Source organism: Portunus trituberculatus, chromosome 40 (assembly GCF_017591435.1).
Source record: "Portunus trituberculatus isolate SZX2019 chromosome 40, ASM1759143v1, whole genome shotgun sequence".
NCBI lineage: Eukaryota > Metazoa > Arthropoda > Malacostraca > Decapoda > Portunidae > Portunus > Portunus trituberculatus.
The window spans coordinates 1820001-1833540 of NC_059294.1; the positions used below are offsets into that span (position 1 = coordinate 1820001).

The 13540-nt window shown below is 38.3% G+C and overlaps 1 protein-coding gene across 3 annotated transcripts in view; it reads left to right on the forward strand.

Moving 5' to 3' along the window:
• Positions 1 to 13540, forward strand: part of LOC123516314 (integrator complex subunit 3-like) — a 56748-nt gene that overhangs the window by 10139 nt on the left and 33069 nt on the right. For all 3 annotated transcript variants that reach the window (XM_045275594.1, XM_045275593.1, XM_045275592.1), the window contains exons 3-5: positions 2139 to 2407; positions 7420 to 7567; positions 13268 to 13391. In XM_045275594.1, the coding sequence (XP_045131529.1) occupies positions 2139 to 2407; positions 7420 to 7567; positions 13268 to 13391 (541 nt within the window). The remainder of the gene's footprint in view (positions 1 to 2138; positions 2408 to 7419; positions 7568 to 13267; positions 13392 to 13540) is intronic.

Sequence of the window (13540 nt, forward strand, 5' to 3'; positions counted from 1 at the left end):
GGCTGGCAGGATGACCAGCAGATGACCGTGGTGATGAATTAAACACACACACACACACACACACACACACACACACACACACACACACACACACACACACACACACACACACACACACACACACACACACACACACATTTACACAAGGCACACGCACACAAAGGCAACAATATGGGCTACAAATTAAAGGAAAGCTGAAGGAGACACTGCTGCATGTTTAATAAATCAGCCATGTAAACTCCTCATATGACTTGGGGAATGAAAGAGCTATCAGTAGTGTTTTAGCTAGTATGTAACCCTAGTGGCTTAAAATGACTCAATCAAAGAGCAAAAAAATGCACTTGGGCCAGAATGTAAAAAAAAGAAAGAAAAAAAAAGTTGCTTATTCAATATTATCTGGCCTATATGAATCCAACTTAAGCAGGGTTTACTATATTTTTATCAAACCATTGTTTACTTCATTAAGAATTTAGTGTAAGGTCATTGAGACCATACGAGAAGATATAGGAAGAGATATGGACAGTGTGAGCTTGTCATTTTTAAATAATAATGGTTTTCAGTCACTCAGATTTTTTTTGTGGCAGTTGAGCCCTCAACATTTATGCAGTTCTGCTCCCTATGCTATGTATTCAGCAAAGTCCTACTGTGTGACCTTTGATGTGAGACGAGATTTTCTCCTGTAGTGCCTGTTTACATTTGCTGTTCAGCCAGGAACCTACGTCGAGCCCACTGGATGCCACTGTTGTGGTCCTTTCTTTGTATATATAATTGCCTTCTCACATTGCAAATGCAGTGCTTTGCTCTCTGTCAGAGTGAATACTTTGTGACATTTAAACATGAAACCTAAACAACTGTATCTTTTGGTGCTGAATGCACCTCTCAGTGTGTAAACAAGGTGATGAGCCTCAAGCAGAATGTAGAATTGCTTGGTTATGTAGACAAAAGGTTTTTGTGATCATTTTTAAGTACACATGATTTACAGTGCCATTTGTAGAATAGATGCATCATTATTGATGAACTGAAATGCATTTAGGACTTAGAAATACTATATCAGCTACATTATTAGTGGCACTTGTCGCAGTGATTTTTTCTATGTTTGAAGTTTCTGTGACATTATCAAATTCCTGTGGAGATGGGTGCTACAGTGAATTTGGTCTGCCACCTGGTAGCCATCTTGAAGGTTCTGTCAGCTCCAAACATGCACACCTCTTGGACTCTAGCTAGACTTGAGTGACATTGTTCTATATCAAACTACTTACTTATCAGCATTAGAAACTTTTAGAATTGTTTACACAAAAAATTCAGAGCCTGAATATTATTCACAACATTGCAATGGAGATTTTTGTCAATATGAAAGCATTCGGTGAAAAATACCTTAGAACACTGCATTCAGTGATTCATAGGAATGCTCTCTAGCAGCATTTTACAGTAGGCAAATAAACATACAATAGCATAAGTCATGAGATGTTATTTCTACTCATTTTTATTGTTTTCTTAATTTTATTATTTTCATATAGAATTGCATCATGAATTAACTTGAGCAAGTTTTTTCACATAATTTTTTTTTATTATCTTTTGTTCTCTATTTTCCTTCTTGAGATTGTGAACTTTGTGGCATGATTAACAAATTCATGGATATCAAGGGTTCCTTCTAATGCCATCATCATTGAATAGGTTGAACACAGTTAGATAAGATGTATAAAAGAATGGTCATGTGTAGGGCTACTGGCTTCTTACAGCATCTCTTGTTTTCTTCTGTTCTTATGTTTACAAAGTGTTGAGAGAGGATGGGAGTGGAACACCTCCAACTTTAGGGTCCATCAATTTTAACATAACAATACTGCTTGCATTGAATTAAACTTATTACAGTAATAATTTTAATTTGCAATTACTGTTTAGATATAATTCATCCAGGTAAAAGAAAAGTAGATGTGAAAACACTACTTATGACAGTGATAGAATTATTAGAAAATATATTTCTTATAAAGCTAATGTGTTACAATATTGTAGTTACTGATAGGCTGATATAGAACACATTGTAACCTGAGAAATTATACAGGGCAAAAAATATATGCAAGTTTTATGTATGCACACTTTGTGCCAGAACAAGTCTCTCATTTGGCTCATTTACCTTGCAGCATTACCATGATCTGACCCTTGTGTCCCGTGACTCACTGAAGGTAGTGACCGAGACACTCATACACCAGATTATTGGTGAGCGGTTCTCCCGGTTGTCAGAGAGCACAAGAAGACAGCTGCTGTGGTTGGTTCGGGAGCTGGTCAAGACAGGAATTAACAATGTGGAGGGAGTGGTGTGGTGCCTTCTCAGGCAGATTGCTGGTGGAGATGTATCAGCGAAGAATGTGTGGTTGGCTGAAAGTTTAGTAGATATACTAAGAGAAAATAGGTGAGTTGTGCATGGATTTGAAATAGTATCTTAGAAGAATCTTTTAGTAAGAATTTTTTTTATTTCTAAACAGTATGAAATTATTTAACTTAAATTAGTTGCCTTTGTGTTGTACAGTATTCAGTTGATGTGTGGCCTGTAAGGGGATTTAACAAACTGGTATAAAGTTTTGGAATGTTTGATATTGATGGAATTTATCATACATATAGTACTTTGTCAAAACAGAGTCAGTGCAATGTTTTGATTATTCTTATTAAAGCATAGTATTATGTACTTTATTTTGATTTTTTGGCATTACATAGAATTCCAACTAACATTTTCAAGGTAACTTTAGTTGTACTTTTTTAGTTAGCACATTGATTAGTGTTGATAAAGTCTCGCCTTGCACTTACAAGAGGACTTAATGTAGTAACAGTTTTCCCTTAATTACTTTTATTTAATCTAGTGTTATTATTTGGCTTTTCTGTTTGTGGGGGCTATGATGAAGGTATAGTCTTTTTTTTATACTTATTTATTAATTTATTCCAAAACTGAATTGGTGCTTTTGATTTGCAGTTTAGTTTTAATAGTTTCATTGTGGAGAAATTATATCAGCATTTGCAGCACAGTGTGATATGAATTACTATTTCTGATAACCATGCCTTGGTATGATATAGTTGGGCATCTAGTCTTCCAGGGTATTGTTGCATTCAGTTTGCTGCTGAGATGATAAGCCAGCAGTTGCAAAAATGGCTAATATATGATAGGTAACATTTTACAAGTTATTTCCTCCAGTGTAAATAGAATGAATTAGGAACATCCAGAGAGGAAAGACTGCTTGAAGAGTATTGGCAGGCCAACTCTATATACACTGCTGCAGTGGAATGAATTAGGAATATTCAGAGAGGAAAGATCACTTGAAGAGTACTTGCAGGCCAACTCCATATACACTTGCACTTATTTGATGTGCTACAAGCCAAAGGGGTCACATTAAAAATGCTAAGTAGGAATAACTGTACAACCATCCAAGACATGCTACACTAGTCATTTGTAAACAATAGGAAAAACAACTTGTGATTGCAGAAACCTTACATTCAATTGTGTTTTAATGTTGATTACCTGTGATTAGACAAGGCAAATATTTCTGAGTTACTCAGTCTAAACTTTAAGCCAGCCTTCTTTTCCCTTGAACACCAAAATTTAATGCATAGTATTTTAAATAGGCCAAGAGTTTGATTGTGGGTGTGTGCACTGGTGTGATCATATAAACACCTGTTGTTGCTCTTTTAATGTGCAACATGAATGCAGGTCGACCTTTAAGTATTGCACTGTATGTGTCAAGTTGCTCGTACCCATTTTGTGTTATTGACTTCAAATTTACCAGAATGCAGAAGCACTTCAGATAGCTTTTCTGTATTTTCAAATTAGTAGTGGTGGTATGCTCTCTTCTAGGAGTGTAGGTTACAAATTCTTAGGGATGGGTATCAGGTATAGATAAATAGACTGCTACTAAAAACTTATTCATTCAGGTAAACAAATACATGGAAGAAGATGCTGTTTCTAAGCATGCTCATATACAAGGCTCAAGGAATATGAAAACAGCAGACTGTGTTTGTGGCAGTGAGCTTATACATATTTTGCAGCACCAGTCAAGAAAATATCATACTGTTTGTTCTCTAATCTATGACTTCAGTATCTGAATTCATTGAGGGTCAAAGACTATCATCTCAAAAAGATTTATTGTGCCACAAAAAGTTCTAGTAAGAGGTGTTCAGTGCCAAGGGAAGCAGCCTAAGTGTTCCTTGCAGAATGAGCTACATTGCCTTGCACCGCATGACTAGACTTTGTTGATTGTACATACCTTTTGGATTAGGACCTCTAATTTATTCAAGCCCACAAGTTGGCAACATGATATTGACAAGAGTTACAGAATGGATATTTCATTATATTACAATAATCCCTCCATAACCCAAATGTTTAATAACTAGATTTGTTAGTGTTCAGACATACACATGCCAGCCATCAGCACAGCTCAAGCTTCCAGCAGTGTGTTTTGTCCTCACTTCTTGTATGACTATTGTATTAGTGAGGCATGTCTCATTTGTTTGTGATTTCACAGTGGTGTGGCACTGTTTATAACCACTGCTTAATGTAACACCGGCCATTCTCTCCCACTTGTCAACAAATTGGTGTGACTTGTTCTGGCAAAAATGTGGTTTATCCACATTGATAATCTGTATGTTAAGGTATGTGATATGTACATGGAATTATGATATACAATCCATAGTATGTATTCATTTCTACCATCTGTATTATATTTGAAGTAATTAGGGTGTTATGGTCTGGAATAACTGCCATATTTACCACCCAACTGAATTTTACTCATCATTTGTGTTATCAAAGTAATAGAATACTAGGAACATTTTTAGCCACCATCATGAAGCGGAGAGCAAGAAATACGGCAAAACGAGCTAAATATTATGCACATTGTCTTCGATCTTGGATGTATCATCTTGAGACAAATGCTATTTTTCTCTCTATATTGCCTTTATCCATTTAAGTTATACTGTTAGCATACCTGTATATAAATCCTGACACATATAAAAGAAACAGCCATGTTTTGATGCTAAATCGTAGTGGGACACTGTTGAAGATTACCTGATGACATCGTGTCTCCCAACATCTTCCCTGTGTTGCCATTTGTCTGTTTACATCATGTCTCCCAATGTCTTCCCTAAGTTGCTGCTTTCTTCTTTAGAAATACAACCCATCCTTTCACAGCTTGGTTATTCTTTCCTGATATGTTCCTGCAATCAGCCACAATACATGTATAGAGTGCTGCAAATTCACTTTTCTTGTCTCAGATTTGTCGGGTGGTTTGGAGAAGTCATGTCAAATATTGGCCAGTCCTTTCATCTCTGTGCAGTGTCGTCCATCGCAATATCCTGTCGGCATGAATTATATTTGCATGATACTTTTGGGAATTTGCTAGATAGTCGTCATAGAAAACAGTGAAAAAACATTTTAAACTAAATATGTAGCAGGAGAATAAAAGTAAATTGGAAAAGATATAAAGCCTCGATACTAGTTTTGGCTAATGATAACTGTTCTGTAGAGAGTGAACCAGCAGCTCCCATGGTTACTGTTAGCATAAATACCTACAGTCAGTACTTTGCAGCATTTAAGTACAGGGCATCAAGATGTATCATGAGAAGGAGTTTTAGAATGTGCTTCTCCAGAAAACTGTGGGAGTGTTGATTACCCCCGTACTTTAAAACCACATCTCCACCCATAGTGAACACTGCTATTGTTGTTCCACACATCTTTATAACCACAAATCTTCCTTGTTTCTTCTGATACTTGGTCATGTTCATATCTCTTCAATTCTGTCATCTGTTACCTCTTACCAAGGAGTACATGCTTGCTTTCATGGCTAGAAATCATTCATTGTAGTTTATTACAATGTGAAAAGAGGTAATTTGATATTTATTTTCTTATTTATTAGACGTCATCCAATACAAACACATACATAAGACATACATATCATCTAGAAAATACACCTCTAAATTTATTGTGGTAGAGGTAGCGTAAAGAGGGAGAAAGATAAAGCAGAATTTGAATAGATCAGCATTTGCAACTGATATGTCATTGAAGAAATATGTCTTTGAATTGGTTGTACTCTTAGAAATATTTTATGAAACCATTTTCTGCATCAATGTCTGTCAAGTAATAAGAATTTATTAGGTATGCAATACTTAGACCAGCATTTCCCAACCTTTTCCAACCATAGCACCCCTTCTTGTCATGTATAAGCAGTCCAGCATCTCTAACTAATATTTTTTTATTAGAAGGATAAAAGAAAGTAAAGTGAGTGCATCACTTCCCAGCAGTCCCTATGATTGATTTCATCACCACAGGTTGGGAAATGCTGACTTAGATAAATGCAACATTCAGACATGCAGGGCACAAATTAAGACGTATTGGAGGGACAGGGGATTAGTGTACAATATTTCCTCACTAGATCCAAGCTTTGCTGCTATAGATATTTCTATACATATCTGAATGAAACATACAGTAGTTCACTCACAGTGAGACTTTGTCTTTATTGTGGCAACTGCCACTGTCACCAGCTTGCATGGATTCCCTCCTTTTATATATTGCTTCTGGCTGAAGATGGAATCTTCATATTATAGTTTCTTCAATTGTTTCAACAAACAGTACTGGACATAAATAGAACAAGGTGATGATACTGAAAACACTCATGTGGTCAATAGGTTTTAGCGCTACTGGTACTTTTATACTACTTTTTTAGATCGTAAGCCAGTTGAGCAAGTAATTGTGTTACTAATTCATATTTTGTTTAGATATGAGTGAGTTAGAAAAAAAGTTGAATTAATGTGTTCCAGCAATGGCTAAACACATACAAAAGTGCATCAAAGCATACTTTAGTGAGAGGTCCATAAAATTATGGTGGTCAGTAGGATAGAGGGATGCCCTGAGGAGAGGAGTAGTGGAGTTTTTGTTAATGTTAATTCTCTCTCTCTCTCTCTCTCTCTCTCTCTCTCTCTCTCTCTCTCTCTCTCTCTCTCTCTCTCTCTCTCTCTCTCTCTCTCTCTCTCTCTCTCTCTCATCTTTATAACTTGTGCTGGTATACACTTTGCACATGTATTTTTGCATCCCTTGAAGGTCCATTTCAACTGTGGTGTTCTGCTTAACTGAATTTGCTATGAAAGGAAGGGTATGTAGGTGATAGAAATGCATGTATTCAGAAATTGTTACATCTGGTATGGTTCTTTGCCTTGTTTCTCATAATTTTGTTTGATTTTTTTATTTTCATTTAATTTATTTTCTTCCTTCATTTGTATCATTCTGAAAGAGGATCAGGAAAATTAACGATTACCTTTTTCCTCAATGTAGGGGATCATTTTTTTATAGTAAATCTTGCTATAAGGATTGTTTCCAGAGTCAACAAAGGCATATACATTGTGTTAGGGCATTCAGTAATTTTAAAGAATTTGTTTGTTTTGTTTCAGACCTTGGCTGGATAAGTTTCCTGTGATTGTTGCATCAGTAACGTACACATACCTACGCATCTTGGAGGACCACAATGGCCCACAGTTTGCAGGACTCAGACAAAAAGAAGTCACCTTTGTTGTGGGTCTCTTGAGAGAACGATTTCAGGTTAGTTTTGGTATGAGATGTGATGAGCATTGGATGTTTTACTACATATTTACTACATATTTACTACCATATTTGATGGCTCATTAGACACACCTTTTTTTCCCCAAAAAAAGTCTCAATAAATGACCATGTGTCCTATGAGGCTAAGGCTTAGTATTGAGGCAGTGGTTGGTGGTAAGTTTGTGGTAACAGAGGCTCTAAAATCAAACCCCAGACATCTTTGCACATGTAAACAAACTGATGATTGGTATTACACCACAAAACAACTCTTTCTTTCAAGGCAACAATATATTATAGGTCATACTTACTGGTATTTCACATAGAATAACACCAGTCAGGAAGAATTTGCCAAGTGACCATGCACCACACATTGTATGAACCAAAACAAACACGTGGCCAGTGATGGTGATCTCGATCTTGACATGGGCAAGCTTCACTGCATTTTTTATTCAGTGTGATGCCATTACTCCTTGAGGTAAGACACACTTTCATACAATTAAAATGGCACATATCTTAACATTCTTATCTTGGTAGGAAATCAATCACTAAGGTAGCTATGAGCAGCCTCTTTAATGGGCCAAATGTTTCGACATTTCATCTTATGTCATCATCAGTAGTCTAAAATAAAACGATAAAACAAATATAAGTATAAAAGAATAAAGTTAAAATGCAAAGAGAATTACAATGGTAAAAATTCACACTATCATAAGTGGGTATGCTGACAGAGTATTGTTGAGGGATGGCTTTACTTGGGAAATATATAGGGATTCCAGTATTCTTAAACTGTTTCTATTACAGGTGGCGAGGATACGGAAATGACTGAGAACAGTTTAAGAATACTGGAATCCCTATATATTTCCCAAATAAAGCCATCCCTCAACAATACTCTGTCAGCATACCCACTTATGATAGTGTGAATTTTTACCATTAAAGATGCTGCTCGTAGCTACCTTAGTGATTGGTTTCCTACTGAAAACACGATTTCCCAGAAATCAACCTGTTTCGGATATTCTTACCTTGCATACATGTAAAAAATTATAAAAGAAATTATGATTATTAGCCCTGTAGTCTCTGACTCTCTCACAGTCACTGCCAGCACCATATGCCAGGTACATGTTTACATCTCACAAGTCATAGCAGGATTGGTATGTAGGCTATTAGCAAAGATAGAAATTTTTAAATGCAAAATATTGGGATCTAATAATGATCATGTGAGAGTCTTCAAATATCAGGTGAAATCCTTCACTTCATATTCAGAGCTTAAATCCACTCATTTATCTTTTCTTTTGATGTCAATATCTGCCAAAACTGGGTGCATCTTATGAGCCATTAAATATGGTAATTGTATTTGTTTGTGTCATTTTATTTGGAATAAGAAAGGAAAGGTTAGTGCAAAAAAAAAAAAGTGAATTGTCCCTCAGTCAGTCAATCAATGGGGGGCATACGCCAGGCACCTCGCATACCCCATGGCACCACTCCAGGTGGTCACGCCTTGCAAGTCTCCATGCAGGCTCCCTTCCCATGCCAAGTAACTCCCAGCAGGAGGCATTGACTTGTCACAGCCATGAATTCTGTGGACATCCCCTTGGCCTCTTCCATGCTGGGTTATTCCTTACGGAGACAACCCGATATGCAGGATCGGCTTCCAGGTAGTGTGCCACATGCCCTTATAGTTGCAATTGGCGATGACGGACTATGCTGGTAATTAGCCTCAAATCAGCCTCAAGGAGCAATTGCTGATTTGACACAAAGTCATACCAGCAGTGCCCCATGATCCTGCAAAGGCATCTAGTACCAAAGACATCAATGCGCCTCTTCAAATCGGTGTTCAGCATTTGTCTCACAACCATAAAGTAAGACAGGGATCACCAGCAACTTGAAGATCCGAATCTTCATCCATCTGCACAGGTACCAACAACGCTAAATACTCTTGTTGAGCGAGTCCATAACACCATGGGCCAGGCTGACCCACCATTGTTACGAACTACACTACCAAGGTACAGGTAACTCGATTTATGCGTGTTGATTTACGCGTTTTTTTTATAACACTACCGAAAAAATATTATCACATCAGGGGTGCTGTGAACCTTCTATTAAATCTAGTTGTGATCCTACTGAATGTTTCCCTTGTGTCTCACAATTCAAGGTGGCAGTCACAGCTTGCCCTCTAAAGACAACTCGCCTCCTCCTCACAAAACTACATGCATTTACTACACATACTTTCTACATTGAAAATAAAAAATAGCGACTCCTAATCCAGCCTCAGAGTCCTCTTCTGGAGAGGGAATCAAGTTGGACTGCTCTTCAGGTAGTGACCCAAAATGTCTTTACACCTCCCTCAACTTTTCTTCATTAACTTCTCCAACATTCGCAGTCTTAGATTCAATTTTCAATCTGTAGACCACCACCTCTCTCCTACTAAACCTCATCTTCTTTTCCTCACCAAAGCACAGCTGTCTGAGGTATTTGACAGTAGCCCCTTTTCTGTTCCCTCATACTTTCTCTATCCTCATTTTCATTTCAAATCTGGATGTTGTGTCTATGTGCACAATGATTTGACTTGCTCTCATGCCCACGCTCTTGAATCTTCCGAGTTTTCCACCACCTGGCTTCGACTCAATAGTCACTCTCTAACTAAAATTATCTGTGCTGTCTATCTCTCCCCTAACTCTTCTGACTATAGTAAATTCTTTTTACTATTTAACTTCCAAAGTGGAGCACATTCTGTCCCCCTACCCTTTCATGGAGATCTCTATACTTAGAGACTTCAGTGTTCACCACCAGCTTTGGCTTTCCTCTCCCTTCATTGACCATCCTGGTGAACTAGCTTTCAACTTTGCTATCCTCCATGATCTAGAGTAACTGGTGCAACACCCTACTGGTATCCCTGACTATCTTGGAGATACACCCAACATTCTTGACCTTTTCCTTATCTCTAATCCTCCTGCTTATGCTGTTACCCTATCTTCTTTGTTGGGCTCCTCTTATCACAACTTCACATCTGTATCTAGTCCTTATCTTTCCAATCCCTCCTCAGGATCCCACAAAGTGGAGGTGCCTCCGGCATTTTGCCTCTGCCAGTTGGGGCGGGCGACCTGACGAGGTATTATGCTGATGTTCCCTGGAATGATTACTGTTTCCTCGTCAGAGACCTATCTCAGTGTGCTGAACGCATAATGGAGGTGATAGTGTCTGGCATGGAGGCATACATTACTCACTTTTTCTCAACCTAAACCTTCTAAATCTTGGTTTAATATGGCCTGTTCTTGTGCTGTACATGACAGTGAGGTTGCCCACAAAAAGTACTTGAGCCTTCCATCATCTCAATCTCATGCACTTTATATTTTTACCTGGAATCATACTAAATGTGTTCTTCAACTTGCCAAACACTCCTTCATAAATAGAAAATGTCAAAATCTTTCAAACTCCAACTCCCCTCGAGACTTCTGACATTGGGCCAAAAACATCTCCAATAACTTTTCCTCTTTATCTTTCCTTTTTTCTCTTCTCTCAAACCTTTGCTAACAACTCCACCTTGGATGATTCTGGGCTTGTCCCTCCCTCTCCTCCTCACTCTTGACTATTTCATGCCTACAATTAAAGTTCTTCGTAATGATGTTTTCCATGCCCACACTGGCCTGAATCTTCGGAAGGCTTATGGACCTGATAGGGTCCCTCCTATTGTTCTCAAATACTGTGCTTCCATGCTTACATCTTACCTGGCCATATTCTTTCATATATGTCAATCAACTTCTATCTTTTCTTCTTGTTCATAAAAAAGGTGACCGTTCTAATCCCTCAGAGACGACTAATCCTTCAAGAAGTCAACAGATCATGCAGGGACACCACAGAATGCCTGACATCTTATCTTTCTAAGTTTTGTGATCGGGTCAGAGAGAACTTAGTTGTATTCAATGCCTCAAAGACTCAATTCCTCCATCTATCAATTTGACACAACCTTCCAGACGACTATCCTCTTCAGTGTCATTCAGCTGTCCTTATCTTCTAAAATGAATATCATCGGTCTGTTCTTTACTTTTAATCTAAACTGGAAACCTCTCATCTCATCTCTTGCTAAAACCGCTTCTATGAAGCTGGGCATTCTGAGGCGTCTCTACCAGTTTTTCTCACCCCTCCAACTGCTAACTCTGTACAAGGGTCTTATCCATTCTTGTATAGAGTACTCTTTGCGTGTTTGGGAGGGTTCCACTAACAATTTTTTTTAGATAGGGTGGAATCAAAAGCTTTTTGTCTCATCAACCCTTCCTCAGACTGACTGTCTTCAGCTGAAGTTTATTTTTTTCACCGCATAAATGTTGCATTTCTTGCTATCTTTTATTGCTATTTTCATGGTAACTGCTCTACTGATCTTGCTAACTGCATGCCTCCCCTCCTCTTGCAGCCTCGCTGCACAAGGCTTTCTTCTCCCTCTCACTTCTGTTCTGTCCAACTCTCTAATATCATTCTTACATCCCTCTGGTAAACTCTGGAACTCCCTGCCTGCTTCTGTATTTCCCTTTCTATGACTTGACTTCTTTTAAGAGTGAGGTATCAAGACATTTGTCCTTGTCAATAGGATAACTCTTAATAACTTTAAGGGAACTTGCAATCCATTGGGCCAGTAAGTTTAAAGGAATTTACAATCCAGTGGGCCTTTTTTTTTTTTTTTTTTTTTTTTTTTTTCCTTCTTCTTTTTCTCTTCTCCAGTCTCCCCTCTTACATAAGAATAATAAAAAGATTGAAGTTGAGAGGAAACAAAATAATAGCACAGCAAGCCTTTAGTTGTGAGCCTCAAACACTCACCACAAAGAGAAATGATGTAGCCCCATCTTGTCAAGACTTCCCCATGCATACTGTGAGGTAAAACATTCAGACAGCAGCACTGACATAGAAGGGAAGAGAGAGGTTGTGGCAGTGGTAATGGTAGTAGTGGAGGCGGTGAGAGCTCTCCACACCAATTTCCACACACACACACTGCCCCTGTGGAAGCACTGAGAGACCCTATTGCCCTATCCCTTTGAAAGAGCCTCATTGCCAAGAAAACTGTCAAAGATGTGTGACTGGTCCCTGTATGTAAAGTGAGGGCATGAGTACTTTCTCTTCTCCATTGGGGGCCAAGAGGCTAAGAGTGGTGTGAATGTGAAGGTTGTGTACCTTGTCTTGGCTGTCCTCCTTTTTTTAGGGGAATACAACCTTGGTTTATGTGTGTGTGTATTTTTTTTCTTTTCATTAGTCTCTCTCTCTCTCTCTCTCTCTCTCTCTCTCTCTCTCTCTCTCTCTCTCTCTCTCTCTCTCTCTCTCTCTCTCTCTCTCTCTCTCTCTCTCTCTCTCTCTCTCTCACAAAAAGTTATGGAAAGAGGTTAAAAGTCTATAAAAGGCAGGTGTAAAATGAAAGCGAGAGAGAGAGAGAGAGAGAGAGAGATGGTGAGTGTACTTACCAGTGTGTTTATTTTATTGATTGAATCTTATTATAATTTGTGTGGAATGACTCTCTCTCTCTCTCTCTCTCTCTCTCTCTCTCTCTCTCTCTCTCTCTCTCTCTCTCTCTCTCTCTCTCTCTCTCTCTCTCTCTCTCTCTCTCTCTCTCTCTCTCTCTCTCTCTCTCTCTCTCTCTCTCTCTCTCTCTCTCTCTCTCTCTCTCTAAATGATGAGCAACAGGAGGAAAGTGTGATGGTGCTTAGTTGAACTCTTCCTTTCCAGGACTGCCTGATGATTGGGAGAGACCTGGTGCGACTTCTTCAAAACATCGCTAAGATCCAGGAGATTGAGGCTTTCTGGAGAGACTTGATTCACAATCCCACTTCTTTGTGCCCTGGCTTTACAGGTGAGATGAATTGAGCTTCTCATGTAACCATTCACTGATCCTTGTTTTGAGAATAGCATACTTATTTTGTTTTCCTTTTACATGTAAGTTAAGAGTAGTTAAAAGTTCAGCAAAGATGTGAAGTGACATATAGCAAGCACTATATAGTT